This window comes from Chinchilla lanigera, unplaced genomic scaffold (genome assembly GCF_000276665.1).
Source record: "Chinchilla lanigera isolate Chin_1 unplaced genomic scaffold, ChiLan1.0 scaffold00052, whole genome shotgun sequence".
NCBI classification, from domain to species: domain Eukaryota; kingdom Metazoa; phylum Chordata; class Mammalia; order Rodentia; family Chinchillidae; genus Chinchilla; species Chinchilla lanigera.
In genome coordinates, this window is record NW_004955453.1 from 2,361,170 (window position 1) to 2,383,326 (window position 22,157).

The 22,157-nt window shown below is 50.3% G+C and overlaps 1 protein-coding gene across 2 annotated transcripts in view; it reads right to left on the minus strand.

Moving 5' to 3' along the window:
- Window positions 1–21,722, minus strand: part of Mroh2a (maestro heat-like repeat family member 2A) — a 44,992-nt gene extending 23,270 nt beyond the window's left edge. The window contains exons 1-20 of one of the 2 annotated variants that reach the window (XM_013519892.1): window positions 21,443–21,722; window positions 20,473–20,562; window positions 20,112–20,293; window positions 19,777–19,863; window positions 16,343–16,474; window positions 15,983–16,145; window positions 13,955–14,053; window positions 12,958–13,109; window positions 12,367–12,510; window positions 11,520–11,612; window positions 11,253–11,331; window positions 11,041–11,154; window positions 8,279–8,355; window positions 7,230–7,349; window positions 6,284–6,394; window positions 4,338–4,485; window positions 3,254–3,294; window positions 2,710–2,851; window positions 2,438–2,490; window positions 1,924–2,031 (exon numbers count right to left, since the gene is read on the minus strand). In XM_013519892.1, coding sequence (XP_013375346.1) covers window positions 1,924–2,031; window positions 2,438–2,490; window positions 2,710–2,851; window positions 3,254–3,294; window positions 4,338–4,485; window positions 6,284–6,394; window positions 7,230–7,349; window positions 8,279–8,355; window positions 11,041–11,154; window positions 11,253–11,331; window positions 11,520–11,612; window positions 12,367–12,510; window positions 12,958–13,109; window positions 13,955–14,053; window positions 15,983–16,145; window positions 16,343–16,474; window positions 19,777–19,863; window positions 20,112–20,293; window positions 20,473–20,562; window positions 21,443–21,518 — 2,211 coding nt within the window. In that variant the 5' untranslated portion in view covers window positions 21,519–21,722. Of the gene's footprint in view, window positions 1–1,923; window positions 2,032–2,437; window positions 2,491–2,709; window positions 2,852–3,253; window positions 3,295–4,337; window positions 4,486–6,283; window positions 6,395–7,229; window positions 7,350–8,278; window positions 8,356–11,040; window positions 11,155–11,252; window positions 11,332–11,519; window positions 11,613–12,366; window positions 12,511–12,957; window positions 13,110–13,954; window positions 14,054–15,982; window positions 16,146–16,342; window positions 16,475–19,776; window positions 19,864–20,111; window positions 20,294–20,472; window positions 20,563–21,442 lie in introns of those variants that run through there. The other variant, XM_013519893.1, reaches the window with a different exon arrangement.
- Between the last annotated feature and the right edge of the window lie 435 nt (window positions 21,723–22,157).

Here is a 22,157-nt window from a genome sequence, read left to right on the forward strand (position 1 = left end):
TTGTCCCAGCAATGAAAGAAAAATAACCAAGACATGGACATTTCATGTGAAAAGAAGGGTATAATGCATGTTCTTTTGTATTTCCTGGCATCTGGTTTCTTTTACGTAGCATGTTTTCACAGTTCATGTAAGATGCTGCATGTGTTAACACTCCATCCTTCTTGTGGCTGAGTAATGTCCCCATGTATGGCTGCCCCGTATTTGTTGATCCTGCCATCCATGGATGGGCGTTTGCTTTGTTTTCGTATTTTGGCTATTGTGAAGAACACTGCTCTGAACACTTACGTTCAAGTGTGTTTTTGTGAATGTCGGTTTTCATTTCTCCTGGGCATGTATAATGAGGAATAGAATCGGTAGATATATCTTAACTATATATTTAACATTCTGAGAAAATACCAAGCTATTCTCCATTTTCCATTCCCACCAGCAATATATAAAGGTTCCAATTGTTTCACGTTCTTGCCAGTGCTTTTTATTATCTGTCTTTTTTTAATTATAGCTCTCCTAGTGGGTGTGAAGTGAAGTTTCATTGGAGTTTTGATTTACAATTCACTAATGGCAATGATCTTGAACATATTTTTCATCTCCTTAGCTGGCCAGTGGTGCATCTTAGAAGAAAAGGCTAGTTAGATGCTTTGTCTATTTTTTATATACTTAGTCTTTATTAACAAGTTTCTACATATGTGTGAGTGCAGCACATTTATCAAATCCATGATGTGCTGATATCTTCTGCCATTCTATGGGTATTCTTTTCACTTTATTGATGGTATTATTTTCAGCGCTAGATTATTTTTTGAGGGGTTAGGGGTTGGATCTAGAGCTTTCACACTGAACTAAATCCCCAGCCCTTTTAAAAATGTTTAATTTTGAGACAGGGTCTGCCTAAATTGTTATGTTACCCAGGCTGGGCTTGAACTTGCAATCTTATTGCCTCACCCTTCTAGAGTTTTGGAATTACAGGCTTGTGCCACCATGCCTGGATGAGAAATTTTTATGATCTTCAACTTACCTACTATTTCTTTCATCACTTGTCCTGTTTGTTGTCATAAATTAGTGTTTGCCTAACTCAAGGTCATGAAGGTCATTATGCCTATGTTTTCTTCTAAAATTTTATACTTTCAGCTTTTATATTTAGGTCCATCATGCATTTGGATTGAATTTGTGCTTAAGATGTGAAGAAGGCCCTGATTTCATTCTTTTGCATGTGGATATCCAGTTGTGTGGACCACTTGTTGAAGAGATTTTTACTTCTGCCACTGAGTCATCTTGGAATCCTTGTTGAAAATCAGTTATTATAATGTGAGAGTTTATTTCTGGATTTTCAAGTTCATCCTACCAGTCTACATATCTATCCTCATGCTAGTACCACACTATCTTGCTTACTGCATTTGTGTAAAAAATCTTAAAATGGGGGAAATTTGAGTCTCCCAACTTTGTTCTGTTTTCTAATTGTGTTATATATTCTGGGCCCCCTGCATTTCTATAATGAATTTTAGGATCACCTTGTCAATCCCTGGGAGGAAAGAGAATCAACTGGGACTGTGGTAGAGGTAAGACTGAATGTGTAGATAAATTTGGGTGAGTATCACCATCTTAACTATATCAACTTCCAATCCATGAACATGGGATGTTTTCCATTTATTGAAACTTTCTCTTTTTTCTTTTAACCATTTTCATAGTTTTGTAGAATCAAAACCAAACCCTTTCTATAAGGAAAAATACATATGTGAGCACGAGCCAGAATCTGCAGGATAAATAAAACAAAACTAAGCATCACTGGACTAGACCACTCACCTCTCCTTCCAGGGTCCGGTAAACAGCTACAGGTTCAGAGGGTCTCGTACACACGTTGTGATCTCCTCTGTGCTACCCACCCTGGAATCCTCTCCCTCTCTGAAATGCCCTGGCCCCGCGGGAACAAACCTTTTCCAGAGAGGGGCTATCAAAGCTCTTGATCAGGTTGTTTAGTTCTTTGCTCAGGCGCAGGCTCCAGTGGGTCCCCCTGGTCTTCTTGAGGGAGTTTCTCAGGAACTGGGGAGGGAGAAGACATTGGGAGGCAGGCCCGAGGGATGCCAGCACTGTCCTCAGCTAGGCTCTGGGCATGCCATGCAAGTTTGAGTAGTGCCTTGCCCTTTCTGGACCTCCTTCCCCCAGTCTCTAGACCATTCATTCCTTGCAGCCCCAATCGGTTGAAGCTCTGTGCGTCTTGAGCCTGGAGTGGGTGAGAGGGTGCTGCTGCTCTGCTCCTGCAGGCATTTGGCACTGTCAGTTCTGCCTTGCTGGTAGAGAGCTGTGGACTTGACACTTGCCAAGTCCTCTCTGACAGAAGGAGTCCGTGTCCCTTAGGGAACCCTAAGCTCCCCACAAGGCAATCCTACCAAATGCCTTCCCATGAACTTTCTTCTCACCCCCATTCAGGCCTCAGAAGGGCAGTCACCTGAATGAGCTTGTCCTCCCAGGCCTTCTGATTCCAAGTGAATTCAGTGTGCTCTGCAGGAACATACACATGCTCATGGGCTGCGCTCCTCTGCTGCTGCCCTCTGGGTCAGTCTCAGCCCGGCATCTGAGGCCCTCCCCATCACGTGTGGCATATCCCTCCCCACCTCCCCAAGCTGCTCAGCCGATGTCTAAGCCCAAAGGAGATTCTGCAGGTACACCAAGAGCATGCACTCCTGTTTGAGCCGTGACCAACAAGGATGGGCACCTCACCTTCCAGGTACTGGACCAGTAGAGGGATCTCCTGTTGCCACGTGCTGGCCAAGGAGGGCACAATGCTGTGGCTCAGCGTCCTCAGGAGGTTGAGCATGGCTACCCCACGACCTTCCCCTTTGTAGGGCGATGACATCAGCACCTGGAGGATATCAATGGGGCCGGGGCTGAGCACCCTACTTCCTGTCTCTGCCCTCACTGTAAAGGAGGGCAACTGGACAAAGTGAGCAGTTTTTAAACAGAGCCTGAGGATCTCCAAGATGGAGAAGATGCGGCAGAAAGGAAGGGAATGAGGTCAGATCTAGATTTTCTCCTCACCAAGCCTCAGTAGAGCATGGATGAATGTCCACAGGACAGAACCCACCCCCAGGGTAGCCAGGACCCAAGCGGTGTCCTGGGGATTCTCTGGGCAGAGGAATCTGGGAGCTGTCCCAGCTATGCCCAGCTCCTTTCTCTCAGTCTCCCTGGGAATGAGGAGCTCAGGGGAGATGTGAGATGGGACATGGTTTCACCAGGGCAGGGCACGCACAGGTTGTCAACTCACCAGGAGACGGGCCAGCAGCTTCTGAGGCGCAGGCAGGTCCACTGAGGAAGGAGATACCACCCCACTGAGGCTGCTTGTCCCTTCCCAGGACGTGCCCCATTTTTACCCTGAAAGATGTTTCCCCACTGTGATCCCATTGCCCCCTGAAGGGAAACTGAGTTGGCACAGGAGATTTTCCTATAAAGATTATCATTATCATTGGCTTATCCAAGGAAGAGGGGAGAATTGTGCTCATAGGCTGGGTTCAGAAGGTACTTTTCTCCCATGTTCATTTTGAAGAGGGAGCAAGACTTGCCATGACAATGTTTGTTTCCTATGATAAGCCTCAGTCTCTGTTAAACCAGCAGGAATTAGACACCCTGCTCCCACCCTGTCCTGTCTGTAGGCACTGGGAATCCATGGACCTGTGAAAAGCAAACCTTCAGCTCATGGGTGGAAAGGAAAAGGAAGGGTCAGGCCCCCTCAGAAGTCACAGATGTGGGAATAGGAAAAGACTCAGCCTCGGACTCAGGGGTGAGAGGGCCGTGAGGAAGAATTCAGGGGCCACATAGCTTTGCTCAGATCCAACTCAGAGCATCCTCTGTCCTTCACCATCTCTTTTCTTACAGGCTTCCTTTGCTCACCTCTGTCATCAGCCACGCCACTCCCTGCAAGCCCTGGCCCATGACAGCAGCCCCCTTGGGGTGAGAAGTAAGAGGGACAGTGGCAATGTATGGCAGTGTGCATAGTCACTGTTTTTTGAGAGGTTGGTGTTACCAGTGCCTACCTTAGGTGGACCAAGCGGACTTGGATGGATAACGATAGTTCCTCTAAGCTGTCTCAGAGAGGCTGGAACTGGAGAAAGGCTAAGCAGGAGGCCCCAGGGTGGGGTCGGGGACTAGACATGCCAGATGGGGACAAGAGCACATGAGGAGTGAGATACCAAGGGAAAGTCTGCAAGATGTTAGCACAGCCTCACATTTGTCTGGGACATTCTGAATGCTTGCTGGAGACAGGAACATTTGGTTGTGGGGCATAAGGGAAAGGATTATAAGGAGCTGGCCCTCGTGCCTGATTCCACTGTCTGGTACAGGGTGCTACCCACCACGCTTGCCCTTGCCAGCCACACCAGTCTCCGGGTCACTGCTGTGGAGCTGGCCCGTCGCCAGGTTCGTGAGGCTGATGCAGATGGGGGTCAAGGCCTCCATGCAGTCTGTCTCCATGATGTAGCTCAGCAGTCTCATCCAGAACTCCTGGCATTCAGGGGATGGGGAAGGGGCCCAGGATGAGCTTAGCGCAGCACATGGCTGTCTGAGGAGACTGGTCAGGCTCCATCCACAGTGTGCTTCCCATGGACTTCCCCAGAGCTGCCCCTGACCCACTGACTGGCAGGCTCAGCCTGGATCTGACGCTCTGCGGACCTCGATCTTGTCAGTGGCATCTAGGTGACCTCCACTCAGCTGGGCCCAACCCATCCATGCTAGCCTCTTACTAATCCTACACCCATTATATCCAGGGCCTTCCCCTCATCCCAAACCCCCCAGAGCTAAATGCTGGGCAGATGACCCAGCTGTGCCTGCTGGTTGTGATGGTCAGATATATATAGATAGATAGATATACATATAGATATATATATGTATCAAGGGTGAAGCTGCCCAGGCACTCAAACACTAATGGAGTGGTGTTATGTCACATAGCCATGATGACAGCTTTTCATCGCTGAAGGACACCACCCTTGATAACACAGGTAGGTCTCAGCCAGGCAAGTCCAGACCTTCTAAGCAGAAAACTGAGATTTGCTGAGGAAGAAGAAATTCTCCCCCAAGATGGCAGCCCCCACCCCTGCCTGGCCTCCAGCCTGCTGGCTCAGCCTGCACATTTCATACTGGGCAGCCCCTTGGTGGCGCTAGTCTATTTTCACATCTAGCCAACTAGATGAGTCTTCCGGCTGACACAGCTTCACAGAGCAGTCTCCAGCTGTGACTTCACTACCATCTCCACTCTCCTTGGAGGAGAGATCAGATCCCAGCCCCTCCAGGTTCCTTTCTACCCCACCCTAAACCTAGGAGTTGGGGGAATTCGTCCGCCACCAACTAACCAGTGCAGTGGCTTGAGCAGAACTAGTTATCAGAATGAGAATCTCTCAGCTCCTGCGTGCCCCCAGGGAAGCAGCACAGTGAATTAGAAAGGGGTTTTTTTTTGATCCTGGCTGGATTGTTTACCAGCTGAGAGGCTTTGAGCAAGTTAAGAAGTCCCTCTGAGCCTTGGTTTCTTCCTCTGCAAAATCAGGGTGATGAAATAGGAAAACCTCCCTCCCAATTACAAGAGATGGCCCTTGGGTTCAACTACCACAGTACCTGCTACATGTGGGCACTCCAAGACTATAGCTGCCATTATTATTTCTGCAATTAAAGTAAGCTGCCACTGGACAGAAAGTGTCTAGCCTGTGATCTGACTTTGTGGGTCATCATTCACTCTTCAATGCTTTCACAATCCATTTTTCCTATCTTATTGCTATGTCACATTTCACTGCAGTTGAAAGTTGACCATTTGTTTCTCCTATCACCTGTGAACTCCATGGGGTCATAGTGAGTCCCTGTACCATGTATCTTCACGTATTTCATATCGTAGGAACTTGCTGAATGTTTATAGTGTTTTCTTAAACACACTCACACATGCACACACACATACAGACATGCACATGCACAACTAAACTGAAAGGTCCTTAAAATAAAGGCAACATTTTTTCAGGACTCTCTAAGTCAAGTGAAACATATTGAGACCTACTGTGTACTGTGTGCCAGGCATACTCCTAGCATCTGGGAATACAGTGAAGGAGGACAAGTCTCACCAAGAACCTGGCTCTAGAATTGAGTTTTGAAGGGCAAGAGCTCAAACAAGGGAAGAGTCTCCCAGATGCCCAGGCAGTGAGAAGGGAACACAGGAAGGGCAGAATTCTGGGCATGCTCAGTTCCACTCTCTACTTGCAAGGTGCACACAGGATCCACGGCTCTGCTGTGTGGCCCACGGGGTGGGGAGAGAGTCACTCACATTGGTCATGCCACTGACAGAAGAAGTTATGATCCTCACGGTGTCCATGGTGACTTTGTGAACCATCTTCTCCTCCAAGTCCTTCTGATAAAAGTTCTCCCGGCGATTTTCCTGGAAGGCAGAACCCAGGAAGCCCCGCTGGGAGCCTGGCAGGGGACTGCTATGATATGGAGGACAGTCTCCCCACACCCCGGGGGCTCCATGCCCAGACACTGGGTCTCCAGCATGCTCTCCTGGGCAAGGGCTTCCTGCCGGTAAGACCGCACTTACCCTAACCTCCAGCTCACTCTGTCTCTGTACTTACAGCATGAGTGGCTATGTAGGGTTAGCATAGGAGGCATGATCCAAATACAGCGTGAATGTTTAAATCAAGAAAAACTTACGACAGCAAAAGACACACTGCAGTTAAGTCCCCTTAAAATACACCCTTGCCCTCCCAGTGCACTTATCCCATCTCTCTTGGCACTTCCTGAAGCAGTGCTGGAAGTCTTGTGAGTGTCTTTACAAGACATGATTTAAAAAAATTAGTAAATGCTGCCACCGAGTGCCATCCAACAGAAATGCAGGCTTGGGAAAGCCTCATAGCATGCCCGATCCAGCTTATTTACCAGTCCTGGCACCCTGTGACTTCTGGCTCTTCCCCAAAGTTAAAATGGCTGTGAAAAGTGAAATTTTTTTTGAATATTTTTATTTGAGGCAAGACTTCTAAAACTGCTGCAGAAAATGGCAGGGACAGAGGAGTAAGTCTGTTGAAAGCAAAGAGAAGTGTTTTGATGGAGATTTATGGTAATATGTCTTTAACTGTAATGCATTTTTTAAAAATGGAGACACTTGTTGAATTTTTGAGTCATCCTGTGTAGGTACACTGGGTAGTACACTTTGCTCAGCACCTTGGAGACTGTTTCTAAAGAGTGGCTGCTGTGTGGGGTGCCGTGGGGCTGCTCACCAGTCTGTAGGTGGACAGGGTCAGCTGCACAGACACGTACTTCAAGCCCCAGCCTTTGATCTTCTCCTGGTAGCCGGACTGAGCCAACTGGCCGATGATGCGGAGAATAGCTGCTCTCACCTAAAGGGGCATGGCTGAGGGCAGGCTGGGGACAGGAAACTCTGGGTGGGGGCTCAGCCCTACCCCGACTCCAGTGACGTGAGACACCTAGGAACCGGGGGTGCTCCGGGCTGAGAAAAGCCCCAAGTACTACCTGGCTACTTACCGCCTCCTCTGTCCACCACCCTTTGCCTCATCTGGGGTCCCTCTCTGCAGCGTGCCTTTCAGAGCCCCGTACCCCCATCTCCTGTCAGGCGCTGCCCTACTTTAGGGGCCCTCAAGGGGAAAACCAACCCTTTATCCATGTCTTACAGTGGGACTCACTGTGGGGGGGATGCACGGGGCCAGCCTCGCTCTCCTCTCCGCAGCTCTGTCCTGATTTCCTGTCCTAGCGCCTCACTTCCTCCCTGAATTCCTCACAGCTGCCCTTGCCACCCAAAGACCCCTTCTCTCCCTCTGCAGCCAGACCCCAAGCTATACTTTGTGCTGCCTGGGGCTTCTCTGGAGCCTGAGTCCCTCTGTCACTTTTGTCATATGCAGTAAAAAGCACTGCACAGGCCAGGCACGGTGGTGCAGGCCCGTAATCGTAGCACCCTGGGAAGCTGACACAGGAGGATCCCGAGTTCGAGCCCAGCCTGGGCCACTCAGTAACATAGGGAGATCCTATCTCAAAACAAAAAATATAAAACGGCTGGGGATGTAGCACCGTGCTAAGGCCCTTGTTTCAGCCCAAAGTACTACAAAACAAAGAAAAGGCCCACACAGTGTGGCCTGGCCAGTCTCCTGGCCTCTCCCGCAGCCGGATGGTGTTTGAGGCTCCCCACTAGCAGACCCCAGGTCCTTGATGGAAGGAGGGTTCCGAGCAGAACCACAGAGGCTACTGGGCCGTGTGGGAAGCCAGGTGCCTCGCAGAGCCGCACATCACACACTTTAGATCCCCGCCCTCTTACCTTGGACCGGGTATCAGAGAGGGAGTTCTTGACCACCCGGATGGCCAGGCCGATGGTCCTGATATTCATTCTGGGCCCTGGAAAAGGAAGGCAGGCCTGGAGGGAGGTGACTCAGCGAGACATCAAGTGGCTGGGCCCTGTCACTTCACAGTTAGTCCCCTCCAACACCTTCAACACTTAGGGCCACTTTCTTATGGCACTCTGCTCTGGGTTCCCCAGACACACCCTCCCCTTCCAGTCCCTACAGCAGCAGTGCCTTCTGCTAGGGCCTGTGGGAGGCATGGACACTGTTTTACACCTTGTCCCCTGGCCGCTACCTAGGGAGGGCCTCATTTGACCCCGATGCTGTCCGCTAGAGCTCTGCACAAGGTCCCTGTAGCCAAGCACCCTGCTCGGAGCACACCAGGTTGCAAGCTCAGCTGTCAGAAGTGTGGGCCAGGAGCCAGGCAGGCCAGGTTCAGATCCCGCACTTGGCCAAATGACCTCAGGTGAATCAGAAGCCCTCTGTGCCTTTGCTTCCTCCTCTGTGAGCTGTGAATGATAATAGCGCCTCCCTCACCAAGCTGCTGTAAGCTGAATGAGTCAGCATGGTGCCTGGCACACCACAGGGCCATGTGTGGAGGAGGAGGGCTCAGGGAGGGAGGAAAGGGCCCTGAGAAAGTCCCAGAGAGGTCTAGTATTGCTGTATCTAGACCCCTTCAAAACCTCATGCACTCATGGGTGGGGGTTGTCAGAGGTGGCTGCATCTGGAGTGTGTGAATATGGAGTACGAGTGTATGATAACTGGCTAGGTCCACTGATTGGATTAGCATGGTTCTGGATGTAGCCTGAATGGATTCATACCCTGGCTGTGGTGTTCAACCAAAACTGTTCAATCAACACTTTTGAAGCCTAGGTAGAAAAGAAAGGGAAAGGGAGGCAGCTTTTGCTGCTGCTTTTTGCCTACCCTGCCATGGACTGTTTCTCCTCTACAATGCCCCTCTGCCATGTAGTCCTGCCTTGGAGCCAGGCAACTATGGACTGAAACCTCTGCAGACTATGAGCCACAAATAAACCTTTCCTCTTTTAACTTGAGGTGTTTGGTATTTGGCTTAGCAATGGGAAAGTAAGGGTGCTCAGGTTAAGGCTGCATTTGAGACTAGGTGTCACTGAGTCAATTCTGGAGCAGGGAAGAGAGCCAGTAGTCCCAGTACTCTGGGAGGCTGAGGCAGGAGGATTGGCAAATTCAACCCCAGCTTAGGCAACTTAGCAACGTAGTAAGACCTTGCCTCAAAATAAAGGGCTGGGGATGTAGCTCAGTGCAAAGGACCAGGTTCTAGCCATAGTATCACAAAAAAAAAAAAAAAAAGGAAATGAGGACAGGTGGGGCAGTGGCAGGTAATCAGGCATGAAGGCAGAATGAATTTTGAGATTGCATCTCTGAGATGAAAACTTTATTTCTGGTTATAACTGCAAAATTAAAATAAAAGACAACCACTTGTAATAAAGTATGTGTGTCCTTCTAAAGTAGTTTACGTGTACATGAACCTGGATTTTCTTCATGTAACAGAGGTTTATAAACATTCCCACACTATAATTTTTGCTTAATATGGACAGAGCAGCTTTTCCATGTGAAAGTATAGATGGACTATGCCCTTTCTAATGGTTGCATAATATTCATTATGCCAATAGCTATTATTTATCCCCACAGAAAGCATTTAGGCTGTTTCTCATGATTTTCTTGTAGCACAATGCTTTAAGGAGTATCTCTGTCCAATTATTCTGGACAATTGCTTCCTTTTCACAATTGACAAAAGTTGGAATATTGAGTCCAAAGTCTTGTCCCTATTTAATTAAGCACCTAGAATCGTTTATCAATTTAAATCCCTGTCGATGAAGTATAAGGGGCTGGTTTCTTTTTTTCTCTAGACGAGGGATAAACCAAGAATAGTGCATCAGCCAAATCCGGCCCAGAGCCTGTTTTTGTAAATAAAGTTTTATTGAAACATAGTCACCTTCAGCAGCCTATTGGTGTTCTTTCTGTACAATGGCAGAGTTGAGCAATTATTGTAAAAATGTACCTCCCATAAAGACCAACACATCTTTACTATCGGTCTTTTGCAAAAGAAAGGCTAAGCCAACTCTAGCTGTAATCTTTATCATCTCCCGCCATTGGATAGATAAAAAGGATCTTATTGTTATTTAAATTTGAATTTCCTTAAGAAGAAAAGATTCATGACAAACGTCTCTCATGTGTAAGTGCCCAATTTGTACACTGCAGAAAGCCTGTAGCTTTAAGGCTGAGCCAGAGCCCCTCAGGCGCTTCTGTCACGTGCCTGCAGAGTTGCATGCTACCACCAGAGGGCACCTTGTTTGAATTCACACGGGTGCTATATGAGCTAGTGTCTCCGTTAGAACGACGGCCTCCTGTTGATACCAAGGCCGGGTTTTGGAGTTTGGGTTTGGAGATTAGAGTCAGAGGGTGAGGGTGAGAATCAGTCCGTGGGACTCTGGGGTTTTGCCTACATGGTCTGGTAGGCCTTCGATCTAGCTTTGCTTTCCCTGTAGAGGTTAGTAGCAGGTTCAGCTGCAGCAGGGTGGGGCGGGGAGGGTGGGCCTTAACCCAGTGCTGGTTAAGTTCAAGGTTAGGAAATCTGAAGGAGCCCGGAGACCTTGTTCCCTTGGCTCGCCTAGCAGTGCTAATTATCTAAGAGGGAAGGGCAGCGGCTGAGGTGAAAGGGGACCCCGTCCTTGCCCACCCCGCGCGCCCCACGCTTGCTCACCGTCTGCGCTCACCAAAGCCTTGATCAGGGACAGCGTGGCCACGCAGGTGGCCTCCTTGCCTGTCTCCATCTGGCCCAAGAAGAACTTCATCAGCTCCTTGGGGTAGGAGCGAGCTGTAGGTGAAGGAGTGCTGTGGTCAACCTCGTGGCCAGGGGTTTGTGGCAGAGCTAGGGGCAGGCGGGGGACACCCCACAGACCCTCAGATCCTCACCCAGGGCCATGAAACACTGCACGGTCTCCGCCAGGTTCTGGTTGTTGTACTGGTGCAGAGCTGGGCCTTTGCTACACACCTGTGCAGGGAGAGGTGAGGAGGCTGGAGGGGGCGGTCACAGGGGGACAGAGGCACAGGGACAGCCCAGCCCAGCCCAGCTGTGTCTGCATCCCAAGGAGGCAGACGGCACGCCAGTGAGTTAGAGACCAGGCCACCTCCCGCAGCCCACCCTGCTCATGCCCTCCACAGCTGAGCTCGCCGCCCCACCTGAGCGTGCAGTTCCATGAACATGGGATGGAGCTGCATTTGGGGGATGGGGGTGTTGGTGGTGACTGATGCTTCCAGAATCTGTCTCAAGACCTGCAAGGGATGGACTCCTGGTTGCAAGTGACCTCCTACCAACTCAAGGTCAGGCACCAGGGCTTTGCAGCCTCACAGTGTCTGCAGCCCCTGGCCTTGGCCAGACCTGCTGACCTGACCCTGAATCCCACCAAGCCCAAGTGGGCCCCAAGCTCAGTGAACCTCCGGAGGGGCCGTGCTGGGTCACTGAGCACAGCATTCAAGACCCTTCCCACCCCTCACTCCTAGGATGTACTTGGACATGTATCCCACTTTTTAGCCAGAATTTACAGGTGGTTCCCTAAGTCTCTTACATCTGTTCTTCGCTTTTATACCCCAGGTCAGTGCCTTGCTCATGGGTGAGTGACCCCTTTACAATGTAGAGCAGCCCAGGCCACACAACCCACTGGAGCCCTGCAGCGTCTCGCCTCACACAGCCTAAGGCAGTCCTGTCCTCCTGATTCATGTCTACCTGGAACTCAGAATGCGACCTCATTAGGAAATAGGGTCTGTATAGATGTAATTAGTCAAGACCCTGTGGTCTCAGTTATAGCAGCTGTAAGATATTAATCCAAAGGCCACCACCTCCCTGCAGCCTCTGAGGCCTTTGGGGATGTGATCCCTTCCCCATGAATGACAGAGTTCTTCTCCCACAAACCCTGCAAGTTCCGGATGTCGGGGCAGATGTTGGGTCTGCTGCGTCCCTACCTTCCCCCACCAGCTGACACCGCAGGTCTCCAGAGCCTCCCACGCAGGGTGTGGCATCCACCCTCACCTGTGAGATGAAGCACGGCTCCAGGCTGCTCTGGTACTGGGCCAGCACCAGGGGGATGTAGTCATACACCTGCTCGCGCAGATTATCGTCGGGCAGGAGGAGGCTCAGGATGGGCTTCAGGGACTTGAAGACCGCCACCTTCACCTGACACAGGAAATGGGGCCGCAGCAGCCCGAGCCGGGTCAGGGACCTCAGCCCCATCCACAGAACCCAAGGACACATCACAGATGGAGCCGTGGAGGGGGAGTCAAGACCTCACCCTGAAGTCTGCAGATGGCGCAATGGGTCGAGCCCCACCTCCAAGCCAGGGGACCTCCTTATGCCTCAGTTTCCTCATTTGTGAACTAGTACTACATCGAGGAGTTGGTGTGGAACTGGCTCCCAGACGCGAGCCGCCCAGAGATCGCCCTGCCCGTCACAGCACCGTCAGAAGTGTGGCGATCTGCACCTCACAGCGGGGGCTGTATCAGACCTGGCTCACAAGGCAAGTCCCGTGGGTCCCCAGGTGCCACCCATCAGGCCTTGGGCCCTCTGAGGTCCCTGAGCATCTCCAGCCCCATCGCCCAGGGAGCTCCAGAGGGTGCATCTCACCTCGGGGCTGGGATGTCTTAGCCACACGGTCACCATGAAGCGGTACACGGGGAACAGCTTCGTAGCAAACTGCTCCTCGGTCATCACGGGGTATGTGCTGTCCTCCAGGTGCCTCAGATAAAACTGCACCGTCTCACAGAAGACCTCTATGGCTACAGAGCAGGGGGAGGCAGGTGGGGCCGGGAGCCGGAAGCAGAACCGGAACATCCGGCCCACGTTTTTCGCGCTCTGCTCTTTCACCCACTGGGCCCCCGGTACACCTGTGTGCACGTGAGAGGGGAGCTCACAGATGTGCCCTGGAGGACACAGGGTCAAAGGCAGGGCCTGGAGTATGACTTCCCACCCCAACCTGGGGTTCCAGTGCACAAGGCAGCAAACACACTTGGCCCACTTTCTCGGGCATCAGGGTTTCTCGGCCTACCAAGGTGCAAAGTCGTGCAGGGGATGGGGGCACACCCGTGATCTCAGCACTCGGAGAGCCTAGCTCAGGCAATTAGCGACTTAGCCAGTTCCTGGCTCAAAATAAAAATTAGAGAAAAAATAAAAATAGAAAAGGACTAGGGCTACGACTCAGTGTGAAGACTCTGGGTTCAGTCCCCAGGACTGAAAAGAAAAATGTGAAGTACTCAAATCTGGGGGTGAGTTCATCAGACTTGGACAGCATCAGAGACTTGCCCACCGCAAAGAGAGACGCTTGTCCTCATCTCTCCCTCCTGTGAATTCCACGGCTCTTCTCTGCTCTCCTGAAATGCTTAGCTTCGGAGGAAGCCCCTCGGACTCACAGTGCTGGCTTTCTCCCCCTGAGCCAGGATCTTCGAGCCACCCACATGACCCCGCCACAGCTCCCAAGAGGCAGTCAGAGGCCAAACAAAGCAGGAATCTGAGCTCATGTTCAGGAACGAATACACAACACACCTCTCGTTCAACAACCCCACCACCCTGCCTCCCCTCCTGCACCCTGATCCGGCCCGACGTGCAGGCCCATGGGGTCACGCACCACCACAGATCACCTGGCGCATCTTGGCTTCCTCAACAAGTCTCAGCATCGTGAACACTGTAGCCAGCGTGATGCCCATGTATGGCATGAACTCAAATACTGTGGGGTGGGGAAGAAGTCACAGAGCACCTTCAGGGCGAAGGCAGGTGAGCCAGGACAGCCACAGAGGACAAGCCCTCTACCCACCGCCTCCAGACCTCTGACAGCCCGGAGCTGGGGAGCACTGCCCCCTGGCTAGGGTCACCGGAAGTAGGGTAGGAGCCAGTCAAGGCTGGCAAGCATGAGCCCGAAGCGGGTGAAGGGGAAAGGATGGAGAGAGAAGAGGAGAGACGCAGGAGCTTGCACGGGGCGCCAGAGGGAGTCTGGGGAAGAGGGAGCCGCCCCGGGAAGGGGCTGGCAGGTCGCGAAGAGAGAGAAGGCTTTAGACCGGTGGTGGAAGAGAGCCAGGAGGAAGTGGAGCTGGAGGGAAGAGAAACGGGGAAAGACCCACCCTCTGGCAGGGGCCGCCCCTCTCCAAGCCTGGCACGCTCGCTCTTCAGGCCTGATTGCCATGAAACAACATGGACTTCAGTCATAAAATAATACAGTCTGCCTGGCTGGCTGGGTCCCTCTCTCCGGGCTCTCTGGTGGCAGCGTCCCAGGCCTGGATCCCCCCAGCTGCAACCCTTTTCTCTTTCGGTCCCAGCCGGGCCTCTACTCCAGCACACAGGGAGACTGTCCCCTGTCCCTCTTCTCCAGCCTCATCTTGCTGGTGCCCTTGGCAGAACCGCGCACAGTAGGCACCTTGCTTCCTGAGTGGCACGGCATCCTGGTTTATAGTGTCTGACGACACTGCCATCAGAGTGATCTGGATTCACCGGAGACCACATTTCCAAGTTTGAATTCGGATTTTTCTCCCAGGCCAGTGATTTGCATAAGATACTCTGTGGCGGTGCCAGGCAGCCCAGGCAGAGCCACGGCTCCTGCAACCCTGACCACGGCCAAGGACAGGGGCCAGGGCCCTGCAGTACCGTGCAATGGGAGCTGCAACGGAGTCTGTATTTTAAATGCCGTATTCCCAACCCATGACAACTCCGTCGAGCCAGGGCCCCATCCTAAGTGAAAAGCACCAGTCCTTCCTCCTCCGGCCTCAGGACACCACCCTGCCTCTCTCTCCTAAGACTACTCCAAGTTGGGCCCCCATCTCCTCTACTTCCTCCCCCAGGTGTCACTGGCCTGAACACCCCTGCGGTCTGAGACTGCCCAGTAAAGCCCATATCCTCTGAGCTCTGCTTACTTACCGCCCATCGGGCCTCTCTGCTGGACATCTCATCAAACCAGATTGTGCATTGGAGCCCTCTGGCTCTCTCCCAGCACTCCTGTTTCAGGAAAGCCCACCACGCCCCCAGCCACTCGCTTCCTCTGCACCTTCCTCCACATGTGCTTCACCAGCCAGGCCCACCTCACAGCTGTTCACTGTGCACCAGCCTCCCTCCCATCACCCATCATGGCTCCAATATGGCCATCTCACCAAGGGCCCTGCAGACCTGACAGTCTCCCCATACCCTGAGCTCAGGCTGTTCTCTTTATCCTCATCATCTCACACTATAAACATGGGGCTTCTTATCTACTCGTTTATGGCCCCTTCTGAGCACAGGGGCCGTGCTGTGGCCCAGGGTCCCTCACAAGGTCCGCACGGAGCAGGAGCTCAGCTCAGGGTTGTGGAATGAAAGGAGAGAGAGGGAGAGAGATTAGAAATAAAAAGAAAACTGGAGGTGGGAAGGCAGAAAACAACATAAGCAGAGGAGACAGAGAGGGGAAGAGGAGGGGAGGAGTGAGAGAGAGAAAATAAAGAGACCAAAGTGAGAGGCAAAAACAGAATTGGGACAGCGGCGACAGACAGAGACATATGGAGATGAAAGGGAGGAAGGAGAGACAGAAGCAGAAAGGGAAGGTAGAGACAGGCAGAGACAGAGTGAGATGGAGAACGGGACAGCGCCAAGCTGAACTGACGGGGCAGAAGCCGGGGTGGGGACCTCGAAGCCCTACCGTTGCCATTGGCCAGCTTGGCCAAGGTGACAATGACAAATTCATCACAGAGGTTGAGGGGCTTGAGGTGGTGCTGCAGCTCATACATGACCAAGTTGAAGTGGTTTCGGGACAGAGCCACCAGGGTGTCACTGGCCACCTCTGCCGTCGTGTAGCCCTCCGCCTGCAGGGGCGTGTGTGGTGCCACCATCAACTTGGCCTCCATAACCTCCCCTAACCCCACGCTGGCTCCACCCCCTTGACTTCCTTGGACTCAGCAGGGGAGGTGAGCATGCAAGGGTGTTGGGCTTCCCAGGCCCTCCAGCAGCCCAGCTCCCAGACTGACAAAGGGAGGGCATGACGGAGCCTGGGCCCCGCTACCTCCGAGTGCTCCCTCATCTCCTTGGAGGCGACGGTGACCAGCCTCTGCACGCACTGCTCCTCCAGCTCCCCCACCTGCTGGATGATTTCCTGGAGAATGTTGTAAATGGTGACCTTGCGCTGAGTGGAAATCTGGGAAACAAATACGGAGGGTGAGAAGACTGTCGGCTGGGCCGCAGGGTCTGGGATAGACCTCCCCAGCACCGTAAGTCTTCTTCCCAACCTCCCCTTCCTGTCTAGCAAAGGTGACCACCATTCTCCACCCACCACATCTTAGATGTAGACTTCTCTATCTTCATTTCCTCCTCTGTCCCTCCCATGCCTCCTACTGGCCCTATTGATGTGACTTGCAAATCAATCTTCTCTTTCCTGTTTCAGTTGGTGTGAAGCAAGGTAGGTGTCAGACGGATCACACACACAGTCCTTGACACCAATCATCTTGAAAGCACAGGAAAGCAGACTTGCCCTGCCCTTTACCCTGGGAAGGGAGTGTCTCAGACCAGGAATCCTGTCTCTTTTTCTCTTTTGATTCTACATGGGCAGTACTTACCACCATTTAAAGTGACCTGGCTTACAGTCAAGGTGTACAGACAGGTTATGCACCCGAGACTGTACCTGGATAGTGCCGTCTGCATATGGCTCTGACTTGCTCAGGTGTGACAAGCCACTCTTAAGGAAGAGAGAGTCTATGCGCAAGTACTGCTGCTGCCTGCCAAGCCCTCAGGGGAAACGGTAGGAGGTCCAGAAACCTTGGCAGATGTGGGGACCCCAGAAAGAGGAATTCACTCCAGTTTACAAGTTCTGCTGGCAAAATCCACTACAGAAATCTTAGTTTTGGTTAACTAGTAGTGGGACAGCAAATAATAAATGATGGTAAGATTTGGTCAGAGATTCCTTTTGGTAACTCCCAGACAGAAGTTAATTCTGCAGCCTTAGTAGCTACTCTGTGTTGCATGGCTCTAGACCAGTGTTTCTCAGCCTTTATTGTGATTTTATTGTTGCTTTCCAAGGAGACTTTGTAGACATTTTCCCCAATTTCTCCCCCAATTAAATTTTAGTAGCACAATTATACTGTACATGTGCTTGTATGCATATCTGTGTTTTACACACTAAGAAGTACAATTTTCTTCCTTCCTCTTGAGGGCAATAACACTTCATTGAGAATGCATGCTCTAGGTTGCCAAAGCACATTTAAGAAGGCCTAAATGCTTAATTAACACTCTGACTGCACCTTACATAAATAGCTAGGCAAGTTACAAGACCAGATCTTTTATGATCAAGGTCAATCTTCAATGAACAGTTTCATAATACCCAAGAAATAGAGTTGAGCTAGATGCCAATCAGCAGATGAATGCATAAGGAAATATGGTCTGTATATGAAATAGAATATTATTTAGGCATAAAAGGATGAAATCCTATTTGTGACCACATATCCGGTTAATAATATCCCTAAATTATTGCAGGCTGATCAGGTCTGCGATCTCCTGAACAAGTGTATGGTGAAGGCTAAATAAAAAGAGGCAAATGGAATGATTTCAGGACTCCAGGAGTATCAAAGCCCTTTCACAGAATTTAAGATTCTTTCAGGGCTAAGACTAAGACCTTCTCTGGGTGGCCCATGTTTACTTAGCTATCAGAAGAAGGGAGGGGAGGACTCAAGAAGGGAGGAACCATTCAAGGACTTCTCCAAGTCAGGTATGAAATTAATCCTCCCAGGAGTGAGATGCCTGAGGCTACAGTCTTTATCTAGTTGAGGTTGGATCCAGCTGTCCTTAGCTATGATCTTGTCTTATCCTTTGAGGTTTTCCAACGTCATCAGCCATTACAGGCCTCAGTAGGGATAAATGACTCACAGAGGTTCACTTACTATGAGTCCATCACCTATCTCCAGACAAGGAGCCTAGGCCTTGAACATATTCACAAGTAAACATGAAAAGCCCATTGGTTAATTTAAGTCCTGCTGAGGGCTGCTTCATAGTGGTCTCCATCAATCACATAGATGGGCCAGGTGGACATTGCCCTAAGTGAAGTAACTCAGGCACAGAAAGGCAGATACTGCATGATCTCAATCACATGTGGAAGCTAAGAGCTGCTTTCTGAGAAGTTAAGAGTCAAATGGTGGCTACCAGATCTCAAGAGAAGAGTAAGAAAAGAGGTGGAGGAGGGGCTGGTCAAGGGTGCAAAGGTAGAGCTCAAGAGGAGGACAATGTCCTGGTGCTCTTGTGCACAGGAGGGTGGATATAGCTAGCAATAATGCATTGTATAGCTCAAAAGAACTGTATGAGAGGATTTTGAATGTGCTCATCTTAAAGAAATGATAACTTTAAGGTGATGAATATGCTAATTAGTCAATTTGATTATTGTACAATGTATACAGAAATTGGAACATCATATTTTACCCTGGAAATATGTACAATTATGTGTTAATCAGAAGAAGAAAAAGAAAAAAGGAAGGATGAAAGAAAGCAGGAAAGAAGAGTGAGGAGGAAGAAAGGGAGGGAGAGGGAAGGAAGGAGGAGGAAGGGAAGGAAATAAATGAGGAAGTGTTTTTAGAGAATACTTATGATCACAAGAGAAAAGGTATGAAAAGCTTGGAAAGTGGCAAAAGTGATCACTGGGTGGTCTTTCAGAAAGTGTTTGGTACTGCGTGGCAGGTGCTCTGGAACTCTCAGGCTCTGTAAGGGTCTGTGTCTTTGCCTGGTTTTGATTGCCTAGCCTATTTTACAATTTTATAAGGATAGAAGTCAAACTGTAGAAAAATTCTAAACATTCCTAGCAGTGAAAATGATTCCCATTCAGGAGAATGCAAATGGATTTGTCCAGTAAAGAATATATATCTGTATAGGTCAAATTCTCATTTGTACAGCTTTTAACGTTTTACTGGTTCTTTGCTAATTAAGGAATGAATAAAAAATCTTTGATGCATATTAATTTTTAAAAACATGCCTACTTGTCTGCTGTCTGTTTATTGCCACTAATCTCTGCTTGAAGCCTAGGTATTAATCATTTATTATTTTCCGTAGTTTCTGAATCTTTGATTCTTGGGAACTACTGATCCTGGACAGACTGCCTTCCCAGGGTGAACCAACTCTTAGAGACAGTACAGAAGTTGCCCATGTGCATGCTTTTCCAATGCAAAAGCAAAACAAAAACAAACAGGACTGAAATGTGCTCTCGCAAAATACATATGCTGCAGCCCAACCTCAAGTTGCATGATACTTGGAAATGGACCTTTGGGAAGTAACTGGGATTAAATGAGGTCATAAGAGTGTGGCCTTAATCCAATGGGATTGATGTCCTCATAAAGGAGGTGCAGGCAGAAGAGAGTTGTCTGTCTCTCTGCGCCTGCACAGAGGAAAAGCCTTGTGAGGACAGTGAACGTCCAGCTGTCAGCAAGCTAAAGTGCCCTCTGCAAAATCCAAATCTGTTGGCACCTTCACTGTGGAATTCTGGCTCCAGAATTGTGAGAAAATACGTTCCTGTTGTTTAATCCACAGGGTCTGCGGTACTGTTAGAGCAACCTGAAAAGACCGAGACATCAACCAGTCCAGAGCCCACAGTACATCCAAGTGACTCCCAGTACAAGGGAGTTTTTAATGTGAATGCCCAAGGCCCACTGGGGGAAGCACCGCCCAGTGTAGCCCATCTCTGCATCCAGCCATCTGCCCTAGTCTGTGATGGTTGTGTGTGCTGGGCAGTGGGCGGATGTACTCGCAGCCAAAGCTGCTGAGCTCTGAGGAGGGTGCTGCCTAGGGTGAGGTGGTCCTACCTCCGGCACCTGCAGGCAGTGGAGGAGAGCGTTCATCACTGTAGAAGGCTCCGAGGTGGCTTTATCTGTGATTATCACTGAGGCCAGTGTCTTCCGCATGTCTGGCCCTGCCCCATCCACGTCCAACTTTGCAGACTCATTGTCCATGATGTTCAGGAGGTTGGTGACTTGTTGGAAGGTACCTGAAATAAAGATGACACAGGTTACACTCACAGGACGTGCCCCTGGCCTCCCCTACACCGGCATGGCTCCAGCTTCCCTTGTGTGGATGGAGAAACTGAGACCTAGACTGGGACTGACTGCCTTCAAGGAGGGAGTGCTGAGGAGGGGCCGGGATGCAGGCATGTGGTAACTTCCTTACCATCTGATTCAGGAGGTCGCAGGTCCTCTGTTTCCTCCAACGCATCTGCACTCAAGTCTGTCGCTACTTCTGCCATCTCCTCTTCAAGCTCTCCAGAGACAGGTGAGATTTGTAAAATACTCAGTGTGGCCACACAGCAAGGTGACCCCCCACTGATTCACGTTGTTGTTTAAACCCTTCCCCTAGAGTATGGGCAGCACCTGTGACTTGATTCTAACCAGAAGAATAAGGAAAAAGTGACAACGTGTCCCATCTTGACTGGATAACATTATATGGCAACATCTGTGGGAAGTCCCTCCCTTGAGTAGGTGACACTGTATGGCAAAATTGATGGGAAGTCACTCCTATGATTATATTATTAATTAAGACTCTGTCTTAGCAGACTGGGGACAGACATTAAAAACAACCAAGATACAAATGCCCATGAAGGGGCCATGGGGTGAGGAGTTGGGGACCTCTGCTGTAAAACCATTAAGAACTCAATTCTGCCAACAACCACATGGGCTTAGAAGAGGACCCTGAGCTCCAGAAAGGAATGTGGCCCAGCTGAGACCTCGACTTCAACCTCTAAGACCCTGAGCAAAGGACTGAGCTGACCTACATCCAGACTGCCAGCCCTCAGAAACTGTGAGGGGATGACTGGGAGCCCTTTGTAAGCCCCTGGGTTAGTGGCCGTCTGTTACACAGCAAAAGAAGATGAATGCAAGAGCCCATCTCTCTTTTCTAGACACTGAAAGATCAGGACTAATGAAGCCGCTCTCTCCCTCCTCACAAGGGCTCTCTGAGCATCCATGCCTTCTCAAAGGGTGACAAACACCAGCACAGATATCAAGATGAAAGCAACAGCTCTAGGACCCCTTCTCTTCCTGTCCCAAGTTTCTCTATCCTTAAGGTCCAGGGCCTTTCACCATCCTGCACTTTTCCCTTCTTGGGAATCCTTAAAGACTTACTTTGGGACCAAAATACTGACCTTTCTTCAGAGGTCTCCTCTGGATGGAACAAGAATACAGCACAAGAGAAAGCTCTGTCCTTTGCCTAATACACATCGAAGGAGATCTGAGCACTGGCAGGACCAGTTGTCCAAGTGAGATAGTTGGGCTTCTCTGCTGTTATTCTCATGAGGAGCAGGTCTTCTGGCAGGGTGGGAGAGTTTCATTAGAATCACCACCGTTAGGTCCCAGGCCTTTGGAACTTTGAGATCCAACTGCCTCCCTGAGTCTCTATCAACCAGGGCTTCAGAGTACACAGGGCCCTGGGATAAAACTCCACATCATGTTGTCATTAAACTTGTCTGTTATCATATGTGTGCTACATATTGTGGCCTGTTTGTGGCCTGTTTGTGAGGAGTGTGGTGATTCACAACCACAACCCAGGGGGATGGAGCTCGAGATGGGGAGGTGAGGTCAGTTTGGAGGAGAAGGGGATGGCAGAGAGGTTGGAGGGAAAGATCTCTCCTTGCCAAAGATTGGATATGTGTGGTATGGGGGACGCTTAGAAGATAAGAAAGATAAGAAAGCACAAGGACAGGCAGGAGAGCAGTACCCTTGCCTCCTTAAACCAAAAATGGGGTCCAAAGTATTTCCCTATCACTTGCAGCTAAGACAGAAGGTCTGGATCAGTAGTTTGCAGGATGAAATAGCATTTGAGGAAACTTTCTGAGCATTACAGGTCAATAAATTGAGAGC